Source organism: Dendropsophus ebraccatus, chromosome 11, assembly GCF_027789765.1.
Source record: "Dendropsophus ebraccatus isolate aDenEbr1 chromosome 11, aDenEbr1.pat, whole genome shotgun sequence".
NCBI classification, from domain to species: Eukaryota; Metazoa; Chordata; class Amphibia; order Anura; family Hylidae; genus Dendropsophus; species Dendropsophus ebraccatus.
In genome coordinates, this window is record NC_091464.1 from 97,356,743 (window position 1) to 97,380,927 (window position 24,185).

General features: G+C 50.7%; 2 protein-coding genes across 2 annotated transcripts in view; both read right to left on the reverse strand.

Annotated features, from left to right (window-relative positions):
• Nucleotides 1-2,486, reverse strand: part of LRRC58 (leucine rich repeat containing 58) — a 30,951-nt gene extending 28,465 nt beyond the window's left edge. Inside the window, exon 1 of the mRNA XM_069944949.1 lies at nucleotides 2,391-2,486. Coding sequence (XP_069801050.1) covers nucleotides 2,391-2,486 — 96 coding nt within the window. The remainder of the gene's footprint in view (nucleotides 1-2,390) is intronic.
• Nucleotides 1,764-24,185, reverse strand: part of FSTL1 (follistatin like 1) — a 32,787-nt gene continuing 10,365 nt past the window's right edge. Inside the window, exons 3-11 of the mRNA XM_069944433.1 lie at nucleotides 18,877-18,981; nucleotides 16,074-16,203; nucleotides 15,919-15,951; nucleotides 15,677-15,807; nucleotides 11,168-11,286; nucleotides 10,661-10,773; nucleotides 8,502-8,612; nucleotides 8,263-8,324; nucleotides 1,764-2,814 (exon numbers count right to left, since the gene is read on the reverse strand). Of these exons, the coding sequence (XP_069800534.1) occupies nucleotides 2,770-2,814; nucleotides 8,263-8,324; nucleotides 8,502-8,612; nucleotides 10,661-10,773; nucleotides 11,168-11,286; nucleotides 15,677-15,807; nucleotides 15,919-15,951; nucleotides 16,074-16,203; nucleotides 18,877-18,981 (849 nt within the window). The 3' untranslated portion in view covers nucleotides 1,764-2,769. The remainder of the gene's footprint in view (nucleotides 2,815-8,262; nucleotides 8,325-8,501; nucleotides 8,613-10,660; nucleotides 10,774-11,167; nucleotides 11,287-15,676; nucleotides 15,808-15,918; nucleotides 15,952-16,073; nucleotides 16,204-18,876; nucleotides 18,982-24,185) is intronic.

Below are 24,185 nucleotides of genomic sequence, written 5' to 3' on the forward strand. Positions count from 1 at the left end.
ACCCCTTATTACCCCACAATACTGAACCCACACCCCGTATTACCCCATAATACTGAACCCACACCCCTTATTACCCCACAATACTGAACCCACACCCCTTATTACCCCACAATACTGAACCCACACCCCTTATTACGCCACAATACTGAACCCACACCCCTTAATACCCCACAATACTGAACCCACACCCCTTATTACCCCACAATACTGAACCCACACCCCTTATTACCCCACAATACTGAACCCACACCCCTTATTACCCCACAGTACTGAACCCACACCCCTTATTACTCCCATAATACTGCTCCACAGTACTGCCCTCTGCTGCTTGTCACCCCATAATACTGCCCCCCACACAGGGGGTAGGCCTGTGGGGTTACTCTAATAACTGTGATGCCCCATCTCACTCTGAACCTGATGACTTGTTCTTTACTTTTATGACTTAGAGATAAGATAAATGACAGAGACAAATCTCTCCTGACATCCTCTGTGCTGCTGTGACCTCCCCTATAAGATCAGCCCCCTCCTCTCCTGATATCCTCTGTGCTGCTGTGACCTCACCTATAAGATCAGCCCCCTCCTCTCCAGACATCCTCTGTGCTGCTGTGACCTCTCCTATAAGATCAGCCCCCTCCTCTCCTGACATCCTCTGTGCTGCTGTGACCTCCCCTATAAGATCAGCCCCCTCCTCTCCTGACATCCTCTGTACTGCTGTGACCTCTCCTATAAGATCAGCCCCCTCCTCTCCTGACATCCTCTGTGCTGCTGTGACCTCTCCTATAAGATCAGCTCCCTCCTGTCCTGATATCCTCTGTGCTGCTGTGACCTCTCCTATAAGATCAGCTCCCTCCTCTCCTGACATCCTCTGTGCTGCTGTGTCCTCCCCTATAATATCAGCCCCCTCCTCTCCTGACATCCTCTGTGCTGCTGGGACCTCGCCTATAAGATCAGCCCCCTCCTCTCCTGACATCCTCTGTGCTGCTGGGTCCTCTCCTATAAGATCAGCCCCCTCCTCTCCTGACATCCTCTGTGCTGTCGGGACCTCTCCTATAAGATCAGCCCCCTCCTCTCCTGACATCCTCTGTGCTGCTGTGACCTCTCCTATAGTATCAGCCCCCTCCTCTCCTGACATCCTCTGTGCTGCTGTGACCACTCCTATAAGGTCAGCACCCTCCTCTCCTGACATCCTCTGTGCTGCTGTGTCCTCTCCTATAAGATCAGCCCCCTTCTCTCCTGACATCCTCTGTGCTGCTGGGACCCCTCTATAAGATCAGCCCCCTCCTCTCCTGACATCCTCTGTGCTGCTGTGTCCTCTCCTATAAGATCAGCCCCCTTCTCTCCTGACATCCTCTGTGCTGCTGGGACCCCTCTATAAGATCAGCCCCCTCCTCTCCTGACATCCTCTGTGCTGCTGTGTCCTCCCCTATAAGATCAGCCCCCTCCTCTCCTGACATCCTCTGTGCTGCTGTGTCCTCCTATAAGATCAGCACCCTCCTCTCCTGACATCCTCTGTGCTGCTGTGTCCTCCCCTATAAGATCAGCCCCCTCCTCTCCTGACATCCTCTGTGCTGCTGTGTCCTCCCCTATAAGATCAGCCCCCTCCTCTCCTGATATCCTCTGTGCTGCTGGGACCTCTCTATAGGTTCAGCCCCCTCCTCTCCTGACATCCTCTGTGCTGCTGGGTCCTCCCCTATAAGACCAGCACCCTCCTCTCCTGACATCCTCTGTGCTGCTGGGATGATCATATAAAGAACACACACGGATATTTTACTAGTTTTTTTTATTATTTGGTTGTTACAGAATAAAAAAATAGCAATATAAAAGGGTAAGGGGTGAAGTATATGTATGAGGGGGAGGAGCCAGGAGCCCCGCCCATCCTGCACAGCTCGGATACTCTCTTACCTATAGATATATGTGCGCTGGGGACATGTAGGAATGCTTGGGGGGGGGGGGCATTGTGGTCGGTCGTTCCTTAACCCTTTCACTGCCACTACTTGACATCTCTCCAGAGTCAGACTGAAGCACCTGAGGGGGAATGAGACAGCTCCCCCACCAGGTGCACTTCTCTGTGCTGGGTGAAGGGATATGATTGGACGATGCTGTGTAAGGCCGGAAGCGATATGGGAGGGGCGGGGGTCGCTACGTCTAAAATATCACACCTACAGTATATATAAAACACAACAGAAAATACAGTATGGCCGCAAATCATAGCACCTTAAAGGGGAAGAAAAGAAACAGGAGGGGGGAAGGGGCTGACCGGGCGCCAGGGAGGGGGGGGGTTGGGGTCATGGCAAAATACTCTGGTCTTTGGCTAAACTTCTGCTTGTAATCTGACACGTACACGGAATCGCCATCCTGTGCCAAAGAGGTGACGTCTCATCCTCCGGCACCGCCTCATCCACTGGCACCGCCTCATCCTCCGGCACCGCCTCATCGCACCCTGAGGAGTATAAGGAAGAGGCAATGAGGCACTCAGCAGCCGCCATATTGCCGATCCGGGGGCTGAGCGCCTTATTGCCGGCTCCGTCAGGGAACGCACAGGAAAGGAGGGTGGAAATTGTGACATATCAGAAGAGTTATTGTAAGAGGGGGAGGGGGTCAGATCACAGGCCCCGCCCTCTTGTCTCTGGTTGCACCTATGCCCTACGTAAGGTTGATATTCATCTCATTGATAAAAGCTAAGAAGAGATTCTCCTGCCCCTCCCCAAGACTAAGGAGTGGGGGAAGGGGCACACAGGCCGAGCAGCAGAGACCACCGGCATCTCCTCCTCAGATGTCCTTACTGCTCACTCTCTTAGATTTCTCAGCTGTCTCCTGTAAGAGAAAAAAAGAAAGGATCAGTCAGGATGCACAGAATACAGGGGGATCAGTCAGGATACACAGAATACAGGGGGATCAGTCAGGATGCACAGAATACAGGGGGATCAGTCAGGATACACAGAATACAGGGGGATCAGTCAGGATGCACAGAATACAGGGGGATCAGTCAGGATGCACAGAATACAGGGGGATCAGTCAGGATACAGAGAATACAGGGGGATCAGTCAGGATGCACAGAATACAGGGGGATCAGTCAGGATGCACAGAATACAGGGGGATCAGTCAGGATACAGAGAATACAGGGGGATCAGTCAGGATGCACAGAATACAGGGGGATCAGTCAGGATGCACAGAATACAGGGGGATCAGTCAGGATGCACAGAATACAGGGGGATCAGTCAGGATACAGAGAATACAGGGGGAACAGTCAGGATGCACAGAATACAGGGGGATCAGTCAGGATGCACAGAATACAGGGGGATCAGTCAGGATGCACAGAATACAGGGGGATCAGTCAGGATGCACAGAATACAGGGGGATCAGTCAGGATGCACAGAATACAGGGGGATCAGTCAGGATGCACAGAATACAGGGGGATCAGTCAGGATGCACAGAATACAGGGGGATCAGTCAGGATACAGAGAATACAGGGGGATCAGTCAGGATGCAGAGAATACAGGGGGATCAGTCAGGATACAGAGAATACAGGGGGATCAGTCAGGATGCAGAGAATACAGGAGGATCAGTCAGGATGCACAGAATACAGGGGGATCAGTCAGGATACAGAGAATACAGGGGGATCAGTCAGGATGCACAGAATACAGGGGGATCAGTCAGGATACAGAGAATACAGGGGGATCAGTCAGGATGCAGAGAATACAGGAGGATCAGTCAGGATGCACAGAATACAGGGGGATCAGTCAGGATGCACAGAACACAGGAGGATCAGTCAGGATACAGAGAATACAGGGGGATCAGTCAGGATACAGAGAATACAGGGGGATCAGTCAGGATGCAGAGAATACAGGGGGATCAGTCAGGATACACAGAATACAGGGGGATCAGTCAGGATACACAGAATACAGGGGGATCAGTCAGGATACACAGAATACAGGGGGATCAGTCAGGATACAGAGAATACAGGGGGATCAGTCAGGATGCACAGAATACAGGGGGATCAGTCAGGATGCACAGAATACAGGGGGATCAGTCAGGATACAGAGAACACAGGAGGATCAGTCAGGATGCACAGAATACAGGGGGATCAGTCAGGATGCACAGAATACAGGGGGATCAGTCAGGATGCACAGAATACAGGGGGATCAGTCAGGATACAGAGAATACAGGGGGATCAGTCAGGATGCACAGAATACAGGGGGATCAGTCAGGATGCACAGAACACAGGAGGATCAGTCAGGATACAGAGAATACAGGGGGATCAGTCAGGATGCACAGAATACAGGGGGATCAGTCAGGATGCACAGAACACAGGAGGATCAGTCAGGATACAGAGAATACAGGGGGATCAGTCAGGATGCACAGAATACAGGAGGATCAGTCAGGATGCAGAGAATACAGGAGGATCAGTCAGGATGCACAGAATACAGGGGGATCAGTCAGGATACAGAGAACACAGGAGGATCAGTCAGGATGCACAGAATACAGGGGGATCAGTCAGGATGCACAGAATACAGGGGGATCAGTCAGGATACAGAGAATACAGGGGGATCAGTCAGGATACAGAGAACACAGGAGGATCAGTCAGGATGCACAGAATACAGGGGGATCAGTCAGGATGCACAGAATACAGGGGGATTAGTCAGGATACAGAGAATACAGGAGGATCAGTCAGGATGCACAGAATACAGGGGGATCAGTCAGGATGCAGAGAATACAGGGGGATCAGTCAGGATGCACAGAATACAGGAGGATCAGTCAGGATGCACAGAATACAGGGGGATCAGTCAGGATACAGAGAACACAGGAGGATCAGTCAGGATGCACAGAATACAGGGGGATCAGTCAGGATGCACAGAATACAGGGGGATCAGTCAGGATACAGAGAATACAGGGGGATCAGTCAGGATACAGAGAATACAGGGGGATCAGTCAGGATGCAGAGAATACAGGAGGATCAGTCAGGATGCAGAGAATACAGGAGGATCAGTCAGGATGCACAGAATACAGGGGGATCAGTCAGGATACAGAGAATATAGGAGGATCAGTTAGAATGCACAGAATACAGGGGGATCAGTCAGGATACAGAGAATACAGGAGGATCAGTCAGGATGCACAGAACACAGGAGGATCAGTCAGGATACAGAGAATACAGAAGGATCAGTCAGAATGCACAGAATACAGGGGGATCAGTCAGGATACAGAAAATACAGGAGGATCAGTCAGGATACAGAGAATACAGGGGGATCAGTCAGGATACAGAGAATACAGGGGGATCAGTCAGGATACAGAGAACACAGGAGGATCAGTCAGGATGCAGAGAATACAGGAGGATCAGTCAGGATACAGAGAATACAGGGGGATCAGTCAGGATACAGAGAATACAGGGGGATCAGTCAGGATACAGAGAACACAGGAGGATCAGTCAGGATGCAGAGAATACAGGAGGATCAGTCAGGATACAGAGAATACAGGAGGATCAGTCAGGATACAGAGAATACAGAGGGATCAGTCAGGATACAGAGAATACAGGAGGATCAGTCAGGATACACAGAATACAGGGAGATCAGTCAGGATACAGAGAATACAGGGGGATCAGTCAGGATACAGAGAATACAGGAGGATCAGTCAGGATACAGAGAATACAGAGGGATCAGTCAGGATACAGAGAATACAGGAGGATCAGTCAGGATACACAGAATACAGGGAGATCAGTCAGGATACAGAGAATACAGGGGGATCAGTCAGGATACAGAGAATACAGGGGGATCAGTCAGGATACAGAGAATACAGGAGGATCAGCCAAATATATACACAGTGGTACCTTGGGATAAGAGTAACTTGGTTTAAGAGCGTTTTGGTTTAAGAGCTCACAGTTTTTCAAAAAAGTGACTTGGTGTAAGAGCATTGCTTTGGTGTAAGAGCTCCCTGTGCTGGGTGGGAGGGGGAGTGGATGGTCTGCATAGCGGGGTCTACAGCCCTGTGCTCTGACCCAGGAAGTCTCCCTCACCTTCCAAAGCATCATAGCAGATCCACTACAGGCTGGGGCTTACATCAGGGGACAGGACTGTGGGGGTAATCTCTCCATAGCTGTAACCCCTCTCTCCCCGGACAGAGAGTGCTGCTATATTGTGCCCACATCTGCCCTGCTCATTCCTTCCTGCTCCCTGCAGTCTCTGTCAGCCCTTGTGTTTCCCATCCTCTCCATTACTGTACAGTAACTTATATATCACATATCCAGCTGCTGCTGTGTTATCAGGGTTATACAGTTACTATACAGTATATACCACATGTTGCTATACTGTACAGTAACTTATATATCACATATCTAGCTGCTGTGTTATCAGGGTTATACAGTTACTATACATTATATACCACATGCTGCTATACTGTACAGTAACTTATATATCACATATCCAGCTGCTGTGTTATCAGGGTTATACAGTTACTATACATTATATACCACATACTGATTGCTATACTGTACAGTAACTTATATATCACATATGTAGCTGCTGTGTTATCAGGGTTATACAGTTACTATACATTATATACCACATGCCGATTGCTATACTGTACAGCAACTTATATATCACATATGTAGCTGCTGTTATCAGGGTTATACAGTTACTATACATTATACACCACATGCTGATTGCTATACTGTACAGTAACTTATATATCACATAGCCAGCTGCTGTGTTATCAGGGTTATACAGTTACTATACATTATATACCACATGCTGCTATACTGTACAGCAACTTATATATCAAATATCCAGCTGCTGTGTTATCAGGGTTATACAGTTACTATACATTATACACCACATGCTGATTGCTATACTGTACAGTAACTTATATATCACATAGCCAGCTGCTGTGTTATCAGGGTTATACAGTTACTATACATTATATACCACATGCTGCTATACTGTACAGTAACTTATATATCACATATCCAGCTGCTGCTGTGTTATCAGGGTTATACAGTTACTATACATTATACACCACATGCTGCTATACTGTACAGTAACTTATATATCACATATCCAGCTGCTGTGTTATCAGGGTTATACAGTTACTATACATTATATACCACATGCTGCTATACTGTACAGTAACTTATATATCACATATCCAGCTGCTGTGTTATCAGGGTTATACAGTTACTATACATTATACACCACATGCTGCTATACTGTACAGTAAGATATATCACATATCCAGCTGCTGTTTTATCAGGGTTATAGTTACTATACATTATATACCACATGCTGATTGCTATACTGTACAGTAACTTATATATCACATATCCAGCTGCTGTGTTATCAGGGTTATACAGTTACTATACATTATATACCACATGCTGCTATACTGTACACTAACTTATATATCACATATCCAGCTGCTGTGTTATCAGGGTTATACAGTTACTATACATTATATACCACATGCTAATTGCTATACTGTACAGTAACTTTTATATCACATATCCAGCTGCTGTGTTATCAGGGTTATACAGTTACTATACATTATGTACCACATGCTGCTATACTGTACAGTAACATATATCACATATCCAGCTGCTGTGTTATCAGTGTTATACAGTTACTATACATTATATACCACATGCTGCTATACTGTACAGTAACTTATATATCACATATCCAGCTGCTGTGTTATCAGGGTTATACAGTTACTATACATTATATACCACATGCTGCTATACTGTACAGTAACTTATATATCACATATCCAGCTGCTGTGTTATCAGGGTTATACAGTTACTATACACTATACAGCACATGCTGCTATACTGTACAGTAACTTATAATATCACAGATTCTGCTGCTTATCATTGTTTCATCTCTTCTACATGTTATTCAGAATAATCAGTATATTTGGGGGGTGGAACCAATTGTCTGCAGATCAGTGATTTTTTATGGGAAAATTTGCTTTGGTTTAAGTGTGGATTTGGATTACAAGCGCCGTCCTGGAACAGATTATACTCCTAATCCAAGGCACCACTGTATACTGTATGTATATATGTATATACAGTATATATACATAAATATTTTACAGGAGGATCAGTCAGTGTATATATACCATGGGAGGATCAGTCAGGACACACACACACACACACACACACACATATATAGGTCAGTACATATATCAGCTGCACAGCCTAGTTTGTATATCGGCCGCAGTGTCAGTCAGGCAGTACAGCAGCATGACTCAGCATGACTGTGCGTTGTTCCTGTGTACCTGGTGCTTCCTCAGCTCATCCACGTATCGGCTCATGTTGCCCTCTGCTGGATCGTCTTTACCTGCAGGCAGACAGGTGAGAGGTAAGCAGAGACCTTCACCCCATCCAGACACGCTGAGTCACTGCAGATGTGTGCAGGCAGTAAGCCGCCACATATCCAGCACATCTCACACAGCGGCTGTCTGTTACACAGATGACATGTATGTATCATGTGGTTTCACTGTTCCATGAGGTTTACCTTCACAGGACATGGCGGTGCACACCCAGTTCCCACAGGCGCAGACACAGCGATTGCACTGGACTTGTGTCTCTGCTCCATCCTCATAAGTCTCATCTTCCAGGGCACATTCTATGGAGCAAATACAGTGTGAATACGCCACAATCACAGGGGGAGTACACACCGCAATCACAGGGGGAGTACACACCGCAATCACAGGGGGAGTACACACCGCAATCACAGAAGGAGTACACACCGCAATCACAGGGAGTACACACCGCAATCACAGGGGGAGTACACACCGCAATCACAGGAGGAGTACACACCGCAATCACAGGGGGAGTACACACCGCAATCACAGGGGGAGTACACACCGCAATCACAGGGGGAGTACACACCGCAATCACAGGGGGAGTACACACCGCAATCACAGAAGGAGTACACACCGCAATCACAGGGGGAGTACACACCGCAATCACAGGAGGAGTACACACCGCAATCACAGGAGGAGTACACACCGCAATCACAGGAGGAGTACACACCGCAATCACAGGAGGAGTACACACCGCAATCACAGGAGGAGTACACACCGCAATCACAGAAGGAGTACACACCGCAATCACAGGGGGAGTACACACCGCAATCACAGGAGGAGTACACACCGCAATCACAGGGGGAGTACACACCGCAATCACAGAAGGAGTACACACCGCAATCACAGGGGGAGTACACACCGCAATCACAGGGGGAGTACACACCGCAATCACAGGAGGAGTACACACCGCAATCACAGGAGGAGTACACACCGCAATCACAGGAGGAGTACACACCGCAATCACAGGGGGAGTACACACCGCAATCACAGAAGGAGTACACACCGCAATCACAGGGGGAGTACACACCGCAATCACAGGGGGAGTACACACCGCAATCACAGGAGGAGTACACACCGCAATCACAGGAGGAGTACACACCGCAATCACAGGGGGAGTACACACCGCAATCACAGGAGGAGTACACACCGCAATCACAGGGGGAGTACACACCGCAATCACAGGGGGAGTACACACCGCAATCACAGGAGGAGTACACACCGCAATCACAGGGGGAGTACACACCGCAATCACAGGGGGAGTACACACCGCAATCACAGAAGGAGTACACACCGCAATCACAGGGGGAGTACACACCGCAATCACAGGAGGAGTACACACCGCAATCACAGAAGGAGTACACACCGCAATCACAGAAGGAGTACACACCGCAATCACAGGGGGAGTACACACCGCAATCACAGGAGGAGTACACACCGCAATCACAGGAGGAGTACACACCGCAATCTCAGAAGGAGTACACACCGCAATCACAGGGGGAGTACACACCGCAATCACAGGAGGAGTACACACCGCAATCACAGGGGGAGTACACACCGCAATCACAGAAGGAGTACACACCGCAATCACAGGGGGAGTACACACCGCAATCACAGGGGGAGTACACACCGCAATCACAGGAGGAGTACACACCGCAATCACAGGAGGAGTACACACCGCAATCACAGGGGGAGTACACACCGCAATCACAGGAGGAGTACACACAACGCAATCACAGGGGGAGTACACACCGCAATCACAGGGGGAGTACACACACCGCAATCACAGGGGGAGTACACACCGCAATCACAGGGGGAGTACACACCGCAATCACAGAAGGAGTACACACCGCAATCACAGAAGGAGTACACACCGCAATCACAGGGGGAGTACACACCGCAATCACAGGGGGAGTACACACCGCAATCACAGGGGGAGTACACACCGCAATCACAGGGGGAGTACACACCGCAATCACAGGGGGAGTACACACCGCAATCACAGAAGGAGTACACACCGCAATCACAGAAGGAGTACACACCGCAATCACAGGGGGAGTACACACCGCAATCACAGGGAGTACACACCGCAATCACAGGGGGAGTACACACCGCAATCACAGGGGGAGTACACACCGCAATCACAGGGGGAGTACACACCGCAATCACAGGGGGAGTACACACCGCAATCACAGGGGGAGTACACACCGCAATCACAGGGGGAGTACACACCGCAATCACAGGGGGAGTACACACCGCAATCACAGAAGGAGTACACACCGCAATCACAGTGGTGGCTTGCACTCACTTTTCTCTGGCGGGTTGTATTCAGGGTTCAAACACTTCAGGAACTCATTGAAGCTGAGTTTCCAGTCGGAGTTCTCATCGGACAGCTCGATCAGCGCCTCCACACACAGACCCCTGCAGATAGAGCATATAATGGACCATGTCCTGTAATACTCCATTACACTACGGTGATGGGACACTATCAGTAATATCACCAGCCTGTCCTCCATGACATAGAGGGGGCGTGGCCATGACGCAGCAGAGGAGGCGTGGCCATGACACAGCAGAGGGGGCGTGTCCAAGATACAGCAGAGGAGGCGTGTCCAAGACACATCACATAGGGCTTGGCTTTTGGCACATCACAGGGGCGTGGCCATGACAGCGCAGGGGGCGTGGCTTTTGACGCATCAGAGGGGGTGTGGCTTTTGACGCATCATGGGTGTGGCCATGACATCACAGGGGCGTGGCTTTTGGCACATCACTGGGGGCGTGGCTATTGACACACCCGCACACACATACAGGGCCTTACTTGAGGATCTTGTTGGTCTCCTGGTCCATGTAGGTGGTGATGTTAATGGCCGTCTGGTTCTGTTCCAGGAACTTCAGGAACTCGGAGGAGTCCAGGCGGGAGTCGCCATCGTCATAGCTCTGAAAATATTTAGATATTTAGCAATTTACAGATTTATAATATTTACAGATCATTACCCAGGTTTCACAGTGTGATAGGCTTACCATTCAGGGACCTGGGAGAGCTGGGTGACTGACAACCATAGTGGCGGCCATAGAGGATATCATCCAGTTTTCCCAGGAACGGACTGGAGACTAGATAAGCAGTGTGATTGGGGGGGGGGGGTTGTCTATATATATACTATAACAATGATAGATGGCCGTCTGGTAGTGCTGGAGACTAGATAAGCAGGACAGGGGGTCTATATATACTATAACAATGATAGATGGCAGTCTGGTAGTGCTGGAGACTAGATAAGCAGGACAGGGGGTCTATATATACTATAACAATGATAGATGGCAGTCTGGTAGTGCTGAAGACTAGATAAGCAGGACAGGGGGGTCTATAAATATATATACTGGGTTCACACACAGTATATTTCAGGCAGTATTTGGTCCTCATAGCAACCAGGAGTGGATTGAAAGCACAGAAAGGCTCTGTTCACATAATGTTGTAATTGAGTGGATGGCCGCCATTTAATGGCAAATATCTTAAAATCTTAAAACAATGGCTGTTGTATTGAAATAATGGCCGTTATTTACCGTTATATGGCGGCCATCCACTCAATTTCAACATTGTGTGAACAGATCCTTTCTGTGTTTTTAATCCACTCCTGGTTTTGGTTGCTATGAGGACCTGACATGAGGACCAAATACTGCCTGAAATATACTGTGTGTGAACCCAGCCTAACAATGAAAGATGGCTGTCTGGTAGTGCTGGAGACTAGATAAGCAGGATGGGAGGGTTAACATACACAATTATTAGAGGCATTATAATATTATCACTAATTGACTGAATGGCAGGTCTATCATACTGCGAGAGACTAGATAAGCAGCATTACACAACTGTTAGCAGCAGCCTGGAGAGTATTCCTGCACTCTGATCACTCCGGCTATCCTGTTCTCACTAAAAGGACATTATAATAACTCAATGATAGGTCTATCATGCTGCTGGCGACTAGACGGGCAGGATTACACCAGCAGATGGGGAGTCTATATGTGCTATTTATCAGAGTTCATTCTGTCTGTGTAAATTCAGCTAGAAGAATGGTCAACACCCGTTTTCTCTCTGACCTTATTCACACTCTGCTGCCAGGGAGTCCACACCTTCATGCCTTCTCCTATTCTCCTATCAGGGGCGGCTCCCTGGCTGCTATTGGTCTCCATGCTGTCAGACTCCTTGCACCTATCAGGGGCGGCTCCCTGGCTGCTATTGGTCTCCATGCTGCTGTCAGACTCCTTGCTCCTATCAGGGGCGGCTCCCTGGCTGCTATTGGTCTCCATGCTGTCAGACTCCTTGCTCCTATCAGGGGCGGCTCCCTGGCTGCTATTGGTCTCCATGCTGTCAGACTCCTTGCTCCTATCAGGGGCGGCTCCCTGGCTGCTATTGGTCTCCATGCTGTCAGACTCCTTGCTCCTATCAGGGGCGGCTCCCTGGCTGCTATTGGTCTCCATCACTGCTGTCAGACTCCTTGCTCCTATCAGGGGCGGCTCCCTGGCTGCTATTGGTCTCCATCACTGCTGTCAGACTCCTTGCTCCTATCAGGGGCGGCTCCCTGGCTGCTATTGGTCTCCATCACTGCTGTCAGACTCCTTGCTCCTATCAGGGGCGGCTCCCTGGCTGCTATTGGTCTCCATCACTGCTGTCAGACTCCTTGCTCCTATCAGGGGCGGCTCCCTGGCTGCTATTGGTCTCCATGCTGTCAGACTCCTTGCTCCTATCAGGGGCGGCTCCCTGGCTGCTATTGGTCTCCATCACTGCTGTCAGACTCCTTGCTCCTATCAGGGGCGGCTCCCTGGCTGCTATTGGTCTCCATGCTGTCAGACTCCTTGCTCCTATCAGGGTCGGGCTTTGTTTACCGTTTCTTTGCTGATTTGGATTTGACGTGACCTCCTGTTGCCGGCTCGGACTGCCTGACCTCTTTGTATACACCTGTCTGTGTGTTCTGTCGTCCGCCCTGCATCCCTAGTTAGGCTAGGGACCGTCGCCCAGTTGCTGCCCTGGGGTTAGCAGGCAGGAGCAGGGGTTGCGGGTCAAGAGAAGGGACTGCCATCTTCCAGGACTTTATTATTAGAGGCATTTTTGTCTCATCACTAACTTTCTCAATAACAGGTCTATCATACTGCAGGAGCCTAGATAAGCAGGATTACAGCAGCAGATGTTGGGGGTGGATGGGGAGGGTCTCAGTGACAGTAGGAGAGGGGTTTATTGTACTGCAGAGACTAAATAGGCATGGATGCACAATGGGTTTATTGAACTGCAGCAGACTAGATAGGCATGGTTACACAACAGGTTTATTGTACTGCAGAGACTAAATAGGCATGGTTACACAACAGGTTTATTGTACTGCAGCAGACTAGATAGGCATGGTTACACAATGGGTTTATTGTACTGAAGAAGACTAGATAGGCATGGTTACACAAGGGGTCTATTGTACTGCAGAGACTAAATAGGCATAGTTACACGACAGGTCTACTGTACTGCAGGAGACTAGATAGGAAGATGCACACCAACCACAATAGTTCTGTTGCTAGAGCAATAATAAGTGTTCACAGCCTCTCAGCTATAGGGGGCGCTGTCCTGTACACACAGCATCAGTCTATAGGACCCTCTCAGCTATAGGGGGCGATGTCCTGTGTACACAGCATCAGTCTATAGGACCCTCTCAGCTATAGGGGGCGCTGTCCTGTGTACACAGCATCAGCCTATAGGACCCTCTCATCTCTAGGGGGCGCTGTCCTGTGTACACAGCATCAGTTATAGGACCCTCTCATCTCTAGGGGGCGCTGTCCTGTGTACACAGCATCAGTTATAGAACCCTCTCAGCTATAGGGGGTGCTGTCCTGTACACACAGCATCAGTTATAGGACCCTCTCAGCTATAGGGGGTGCTGTCCTGTATACACAGCATCAGTCTATAGAACCCTCTCAGCTATAGGGGGCGCTGTCCTGTACACACAGCATCAGTCTATAGGACCCTCTCAGCTATAGGGGGCGCTGTCCTGTGTAAACAGCATCAGTCTATAGGACCCTCTCAGCTATAGGGGGCGCTGTCCTGTATACACAGCATCATTCTATAGGACCCTCTCAGCTATAGGGGGCGCTGTCCTGTATACACAGCATCATTCTATAGGACCCTCTCAGCTATAGGGGGCGCTGTCCTGTATACACAGCATCAGTCTATAGGACCCTCTCAGCTATAGGGGGCGCCATCCTGTGTACACAGCATCAGTCTATAGGACCCTCTCAGCTATAGGGGGTGCTGTCCTGTGTACACAGCATCAGTCTATAGGACCCTCTCAGCTATAGGGGGCGCTGTCCTGTGTACACAGCATCAGTCTATAGAACCCTCTCAGCTTTAGGGGGCACCATCCTGTGTACACAGCATCAGTCTATAGGACCCTCTCAGCTATAGGGGGCGCTGTCCTGTACACACAGCATCAGTTATAGGACCCTCTCAGTTATAGGGGGCGCTGTCCTGTACACACAGCATCAGTCTATAGAACCCTCTCAGCTATAGGGGGCGCTGTCCTGTGTACACAGCATCAGTCTATAGAACCCTCTCAGCTATAGGGGGCGCTGTCCTGTACACACAGCATCAGTCTATAGGACCCTCTCAGCTATAGGGGGCGCTGTCCTGTACACAGCATCAGTCTATAGGACCCTCTCAGCTATATGGGGCGCTGTCCTGTACACACAGCATCAGCCTATAGGACCCTCTCAGCTATAGGGGGCGCTGTCCTGTACACACAGCATCAGCCTATAGGACCCTCATCTCTAGGGGGCGCCGTCCTGTACACACAGCATCAGTTATAGGACCCTCTTAGCTATAGGGGGTGCTGCCCTGTGTACACAGCATCAGTCTATAGGACCCTCTCAGCTATAGGGGGCGCTGTCCTGTACACACAGCATCAGCCTATAGGACCCTCATCTCTAGGGGGCGCCGTCCTGTACACAGCATCAGTTATAGGACCCTCTCAGCTATAGGGGGTGCCGTCCTGTACACACAGCATCAGTTATAGGACCCTCTCAGCTATAGGGGGCGCTGTCCTGTACACACAGCATCAGCCTATAGGACCCTCATCTCTAGGGGGCGCCGTCCTGTATACACAGCATCAGTTATAGGACCCTCTCAGCTATAGGGGGCGCCGTCCTGTACACACAGCATCAGTCTATAGGACCCTCATCTCTAGGGGGCGCCGTCCTGTACACACAGCATCAGTTATAGGACCCTCTCAGCTATAGGGGGCGCTGTCCTGTACACACAGCATCAGCCTATAGGACCCTCATCTCTAGGGGGCGCCGTCCTTACCTTGAAGTATCTCTCCAGGATTTCGCTGTAGTTGTTGCCCTTGGAGAACCAGCCGTCTGGGATGATCTCGGCCTGCAGCCACTGGATGACACGTCGGCGCAGCTCATCGCGGTCAGACTGGTAACACACGACTGACCAAATCGGGGAGGGGGGGGGGGGGGGGGGAGGGTTAATAGTGAGTTATTATAGAGAGAAGTGATAATAGTGGAGTGTAATAAGGAGGCAGGGGTGGAGGTGGGTACCTGGGCTGGCGGCAGGGGTGTCAGAGGTCTTCTCTACACAAGACAAGAGAAATACAGTGATTACAATGGGAGGAATAGTCTGCAGACTGCTACAATGAAGTAATAGTCTGATCACATGATGCAGCCGTGTAATAACATAATAACGTCCTCACTACCTTTGCAGTGTCCATCATAGTCCACCTGGATCTTGGAGCCGGTCAGGCAGGCGTCGCGGTGCAGCTCGCAGTGGTTTAGGTAGGTCTTCCCATTGCTGCCGCACACCGGCCTCTTATGGGACTTACATTTCTATAAGGGAATCAGAAACATCATCCATATACCCAGAGATCATCATCAATATACTATACAACAGACCAGTAACATCATCCATATACTATACTTCAGACCAGTAACATCATCCATTTACTATACACCAGACCCAGAAACATCATCCATATACTATACTTCAGACCAGAAACATCATCCATATACTATACACCAGACCCAGAGATCATCATCCATTTACTATACACCAGACCCAGAAACATCATCCATATACTATACACCAGACCCGGAGCTCTTCATCCATATACTATACAACAGACCCAGAAACATCATCCATATACTATACACCAGACCAGAGATCATCATCCATTTACTATACACCAGACCCAGAAACATCATCCATATACTATACACCAGACCCGGAGCTCTTCATCCATATACTATACACCAGACCAGTAACATCATCCATATACTATACAACAGACCCAGAAACATCATCCATATGCTATACACCAGATCCGGGGCTCTTCATTCATATACTATACACCAGACCTGGAGATCATCATCCACATACTATAAACCAGGCCAGAAACATCATCTATATACTATACACCAGACCCAGAGATCATCATCCATATACTATACACTAGACCCAGAGATCATCATCCATATACTATACACCAGACCCAGAGATCATCATCCATATACTATACACTAGACCCGGAGATCATCATCCATATACTATACACTAGACCCGGAGATCATCATCCATATACTATACACTAGATCCGGAGATCATCATCCATATACAATACACCAGACCCGAAACATCATCCATATACTATACACCAGACCCGGAGATCATCATCAATATACTATACACTAGACCCGGAGATCATCATCAATATACTATACACTAGACCCGGAGTTCATCATCCATATACTATATAATAGACCCGGAGATCATCATCCATATACTATACACTAGACCCGGAGATCATCATCCATATACAATACACCAGACCAGAAACATCATCCATATACTATACACTAGACCCGGAGATCATCATCCATATACTATACACCAGACCCAGAGATCATCATCCATATACTATACACTAGACCCGGAGATCATCATCAATATACTATACACTAGACCCGGAGTTCATCATCCATATACTATACACCAGACCCGAAACATCATCCATATACTATACACCAGACCCGGAGATCATCATCAATATACTATACACTAGACCCGGAGATCATCATCAATATACTATACACTAGACCCGGAGTTCATCATCCATATACTATATAATAGACCCTGAGATCATCATCCATATACTATACACTAGACCCGGAGATCATCATCCATATACAATACACCAGACCAGAAACATCATCCATATACTATACACTAGACCCGGAGATCATCATCCATATACTATACACTAGACCCGGAGATCATCATCCATATACTATACACTAGACCCGGAGATCATCATCAATATACTATACACTAGACCCGGAGTTCATCATCCATATACTATATAATAGACCCGGAGATCATCATCCATATACTATACACCAGACCAGAAACATCATCCATATACAATACACCAGACCAGAAACATCATCCATATACTATACACTAGACCCGGAGATCATCATCCATATACTATACACCAGACCCAGAGATCATCATCCATATACTATACACTAGACCCAGAGATCATCATCAATATACTATACACTAGACCCGGAGATCATCATCCATATACTATACACCAGACCCGAAACATCATCCATATACTATACACCAGACCCGGAGATCATCATCAATATACTATACACTAGACCCGGAGATCATCATCAATATACTATACACTAGACCCGGAGTTCATCATCCATATACTATATAATAGACCCTGAGATCATCATCCATATACTATACACTAGACCCGGAGATCATCATCCATATACAATACACCAGACCAGAAACATCATCCATATACTATACACTAGACCCGGAGATCATCATCCATATACTATACACCAGACCCAGAGATCATCATCCATATACTATACACTAGACCCGGAGATCACCATCCATATACTATACACTAGACCCGGAGATCATCATCCATATACTATACACCAGACCCGAAACATCATCCATATACTATACACTAGACCCGGAGATGATCATCCATATACTATACACCAGACCAGTAACATCATCTATATACTATACACTAGACCCGGAGATCATCATCCATATACTATACACCAGACCCGGAGATCATCCATATACTATACACCAGACCTGGAGATCATCATCCATATACTATACACCAGACCAGTAACATCATCCATATACTATACACCAGACCTGGAGATCATCATCCATATACTATACACCAGACCAGTAACATCATCCATATACTATACACCAGACCAGTAACATCATCCATATACTATAAACCAGACCAGTAACATCATCCATATACTATACACCAGACCAGAAACATCATCCATACACTATACACCAGACCCATAGATCATCCATACACTATACACCAGACCCATAGATCATCCATACACTATACACCAGACCCATAGATCATCCATACTCTATACACCAGAGCTAGAGATCTTCATCCATATACTATACATATAATGGTGGTTTCTCACCTCGATGCACAGGCAGGTGGGCTCGCCCTTCTCAGTCACAGCACATTCTCGCCCGGCTCCGCAGAACACATTGGCGCAGACCTTAGACTTACTTTTTGGCTCTTCCTGTTTGTTAAAAGAAATACAATAAGAATTAGACAAAACCAACAGAGCCCCCCAAAACCATGCAGAGCCCCCCAAACCCTGCAGAGCCTCCCCAAACCCTGCAGAGCCCCCCAACAGAGCCCCTCCCAAACCCTGCAGAGCCCCCCCCAACAGAGCCCCCCAAACCCTGCAGAGCCCCCAACAGAGCCCACCAAACCCTGCAGAGCCCCCACACACCCTGCAGAGCCCCCACACACCCTGCAGAGCCCCTCATTTCTTCCAACAACCACACAAGTGTGGATATTTCCCTGCATTGTGCAGCATAGAGGCGGGGGGGGGGGGGGGGGGGGGGGGTGCTGCTTCAGCGGGGGGATTATACACGGTGTGCTCAGGATGAGGGGGGTGATACTGTGCAGTGATAATGTGTGCTCAGGATGATGGGGGTGATACTGTGTGCTCAGGATGAGGGGGGTGATACTGTGTGCTCAGGATGAGGGGGGTGATACTGTGTGCTCAGGATGATGGGGGTGATACTGTGTGCTCAGGATGAGGGGGGTGATACTGTGTGCTCAGGATGAGGGGGGTGATACTGTGTGCTCAGGATGAGGGGGGTGATACTGTGCGGTGATAATGTGTGCTCAGGATGATGGGGGTGATATTGTGTGCTCAGGATGATGGGGGTGATACTGTGTGCTCAGGATGATGGGGGTGATACTGTGTGCTCAGGATGAGGGGGGTGATACTGTGTGCTCAGGATGATGGGGGTGATACTGTGCAGTGATAATGTGTGCTCAGGATGAGGGGGGTGATACTGTGTGCTCAGGATGAGAGGGTGATACTGTGTGCTCAGGATGAGGGGGGTGATACTGTGTGCTCAGGATGAGGGGGGTGATACTGTGCAGTGATAATGTGTGCTCAGGATGATGGGGGTGATACTGTGTGCTCAGGATGATGGGGGTGATACTGTGTGCTCAGGATGATGGGGGTGATACTGTGTGCTCAGGATGAGGGGGGTGATACTGTGTGCTCAGGATGATGGGGGTGATACTGTGTGCTCAGGATGACGGGGGTGATACTGTGTGCTCAGGATGATGGGGGTGATACTGTGTGCTCAGGATGAGGGGGGTGATACTGTGTGCTCAGGATGAGGGGGGTGATACTGTGCGGTAATACTGTGTGCTCAGGATGAGGGGGGTGATACTGTGTGCTCAGGATGAGGGGGGTGATACTGTGTGCTCAGGATGATGGGGGTGATACTGTGCGGTGATACTGTGTACTCAGGATGAGGGGGGTGATACTGTGCGGTGATACTGTGTACTCAGGATGAGGGGGGTGATACTGTGCGGTGATACTGTGTGCTCAGGATGAGGGGGGTGATACTGTGCGGTGATACTGTGTACTCAGGATGAGGGGGGTGATACTGTGCGGTGATACTGTGTACTCAGGATGATGGGGGTGATACTGTGTGCTCAGGATGAGGGGGTGATACTGTGTGCTCAGGATCATGGGGGTGATACTGTGTACTCAGGATCTTGGGGGTGATACTGTGCGGTAATACTGTGTGCTCAGGATGACGGGGGTGATACTGTGTGCTCAGGATGAGGGGGGTGATACTGTGTGCTCAGGATGATGGGGGTGATACTGTGTGCTCAGGATGATGGGGGTGATACTGTGCGGTGATACTGTGTGCTCAGGATGACGGGGGTGATACTGTGTGCTCAGGATGGGGGGGTGATACTGTGTGCTCAGGATGATGGGGGTGATACTGTGCAGTGATAATGTGTGCTCAGGATGATGGGGGTGATACTGTGTGCTCAGGATGGGGGGGGGGGTGATACTGTGTGCTCAGGATGATGGGGGTGATACTGTGCAGTGATAATGTGTGCTCAGGATGATGGGGGTGATACTGTGTGCTCAGGATGGGGGGTTAATACTGTGCTGTAATACTGTGTGCTCAGGATGAGGGGGGTGATACTGTGTGCTCAGGATGAGGGGGGTGATACTGTGTGCTCAGGATGAGGGGGGTGATACTGTGTGCTCAGGATGAGGGGGGTGATACTGTGTGCTCAGGATGATGGGGGTGATACTGTGTGCTCAGGATGATGGGGGTGATACTGTGTGCTCAGGATGATGGGGGTGATACTGTGTGCTCAGGATGATGGGGGTGATACTGTGCGGTGATACTGTGTGCTCAGGATGGGGGGGGTGATACTGTGTGCTCAGGATGGGGGGGTTAATACTGTGCGGTAATACTGTGTGCTCAGGATGATGGGGGTAATACTGTGCGGTGATACTGTGTGCTCAGGATGGGGGGGGTGATACTGTGTGCTCAGGATGGGGGGGTTAATACTGTGCGGTAATACTGTGTGCTCAGGATGATGGGGGTGATACTGTGCGGTGATACTGTGTGCTCAGGATGACGGGGGTGATACTGTGCGGTAATACTGTGCGTCATGTTCTATGGGGTCGGCTGGAGAATTCCCAGGAATCTGTAATGTCTTCCAGCTGCAGTCAGGACCCTGGGAAGTGGGGGATGTGGACCAATCAGAGAGCAGCGCTCAGCAGGATCCGACCAATCATAGGCTGCCAGCTGCAGACTCTATAAAGCCCAGCACAGGAAGCAGACATTAACCCCTGCACCGCCAGCACAGGAGGAGGAGGGGGGAGGTGTGGAATGTAACACAGGACTGTACAGGAGACCCCACACAGGGCAGAGCCCCCCCCCCCCACCCGCCAATCCTGGGCTATACAGGAGACCCCAACACAGGGCAGAGCCCTCCAATCCTGGGCTATACAGGAGACCCCCACACAGGGCAGAGCCCCCCAATCCTGGGCTATACAGGAGACCCCACACAGGGCAGAGCCCCCCAATCCTGGGCTATACAGGAGACCCCCACACAGGGCAGAGCCCCCCAATCCTGGGCTATACAGGAGACCCCACACAGGGCAGAGCCCCCCCCCACCCGCCAATCCTGGGCTATACAGGAGACCCCAACACAGGGCAGAGCCCCCCAATCCTGGGCTATACAGGAGACCCCCACACAGGGCAGAGCCCCCCAATCCTGGGCTATACAGGAGACCTCACACAGGGCAGAGCCCCCTCCCCACCCGCCAATCCTGGGCTATACAGGAGACCCCAACAGGGCTATACAGGAGACCCCAACACAGGGCAGAGCCCCCCAATCCTGGGCTATACAGGAGACCCCACACAGGGCAGAGCCCCCCAATCCTGGGCTATACAGGAGACCCCACACAGGGTAGAGCCCCCACACAGGGCAGAGCCCCCCAATCCTGGGCTATAGAGGATACCCACACAGTGCAGAGCCCCCCAATCCTGGGCTATACCGGAGACCCCCACACAGAGCAGAGCCCCCCCCCCCCAATCCTGGGCTATACAGGAGACCCCCACACAGGGCAAAGCCCCCCAATCCTGGGCTATACAGGAGACCCCACACAGGGCAGAGCCCCCCAATCCTGGGCTATACAGGAGACACCACACAGGGCAGAGCCCCCAATCCTGGGCTATACAGGAGACACCACACAGAGCAGAGCCCCCCAATCCTGGGCTATACAGGAGACACCACACAGGGCAGAGCCCCCCAATCCTGGGCTATACAGGAGACACCACAAAGGGCAGAACCCCCCCCCCCCCCCCCGATCCTGGGCTATACCGGAGACCCCCACACAGAGCAGAGCCCCCCCCCCCAATCCTGGGCTATACAGGAGACCCCAACACAGGGCAGAGCCCCCCAATCCTGGGCTATACAGGAGACCCCCACACAGGGCAGAGCCCCCCAATCCTGGGCTATAGAGGAGACCCCCACACAGGGCAGAGCCCCCCCCCCCACCCGCCAATCCTGGGCTATACAGGAGACCCCCACACAGGGCAGAGCCCCCCAATCCTGGGCTATACAGGAAACCCCACACAGGGCAGAGCCCCCTGATCCTGGGCTATATAGGAGACCCCCACACAGGGCAGAGCCCCCCAATCCTGGGCTATACAGGAAACCCCAACACAGGGCAGAGCCCCCCAATCCTGGGCTATACAGGAGACCCCCACACAGGGCAGAGCCCCCCAATCCTGGGCTATACAGGAAACCCCAACACAGGGCAGAGCCCCCCAATCCTGGGCTATACAGGAGACCCCAACACAGGGCAGAGCCCCCCAATCCTGGGCTATACAGGAGACCCCCAAACAGAGCAGAGCCCCCCCCCCCCAATCCTGGGCTATACAGGAGACCCCCACACAGGGCAGAGCCCCCCAATCCTGGGCTATACAGGAGACCCCACACAGGGCAGAGTCCCCCAATCCTGGACTATACCGGAGACCCCCACACAGGGCAGAGCCCCCCCAATCCTGGGCTATACAGGAGACACCACAAAGGGCAGAACCCCCCCCCCCCCCCCCCCCCGATCCTGGGCTATACCGGAGACCCCCACACAGAGCAGAGCCCCCCCCCCAATCCTGGGCTATACAGGAGACCCCAACACAGGGCAGAGCCCCCCAATCCTGGGCTATACAGGAGACCCCCACACAGAGCAGAGCCCCCCAATCCTGGGCTATAGAGGAGACCCCCACACAGGGCAGAGCCCCCCCCCCACCCGCCAATCCTGGGCTATACAGGAGACCCCCACACAGGGCAGAGCCCCCCAATCCTGGGCTATACAGGAAACCCCACACAGGGCAGAGCCCCCTGATCCTGGGCTATATAGGAGACCCCCACACAGGGCAGAGCCCCCCAATCCTGGGCTATACAGAAGACCCCCACACAGGGCAGAGTCCCCCAATCCTGGACTATACCGGAGACCCCACACAGGGCAGAGCCCCCCAATCCTGGGCTATACAGGAGACCCCAACACAGGGCAGAGCCCCCCAATCCTAGGCTATACAGGAGACCCCCACACAGGGCAGAGCCCCCCAATCCTGGGCTATACAGGAGACCCCAACACAGGGCAGAGCGGCCCAATCCTGGGCTATACAGGAGACCCCCACACAGGGCAGAGCCCCCTAATCCTGGGCTATACCGCAAACCCCAACACAGGGCAGAGCCCCCCAATCCTGGGCTATACAGAAGACCCCACACAGTGCAGAGCCCCCCAATCCTGGGCTATACAGGAGACACCACACAGGGCAGAGCCCCCCAATCCTGGGCTATACAGGAGACACCACACAGGGCAGAGCCCCCCAATCCTGGGCTATACAGGAGACACCACACAGGGCAGAA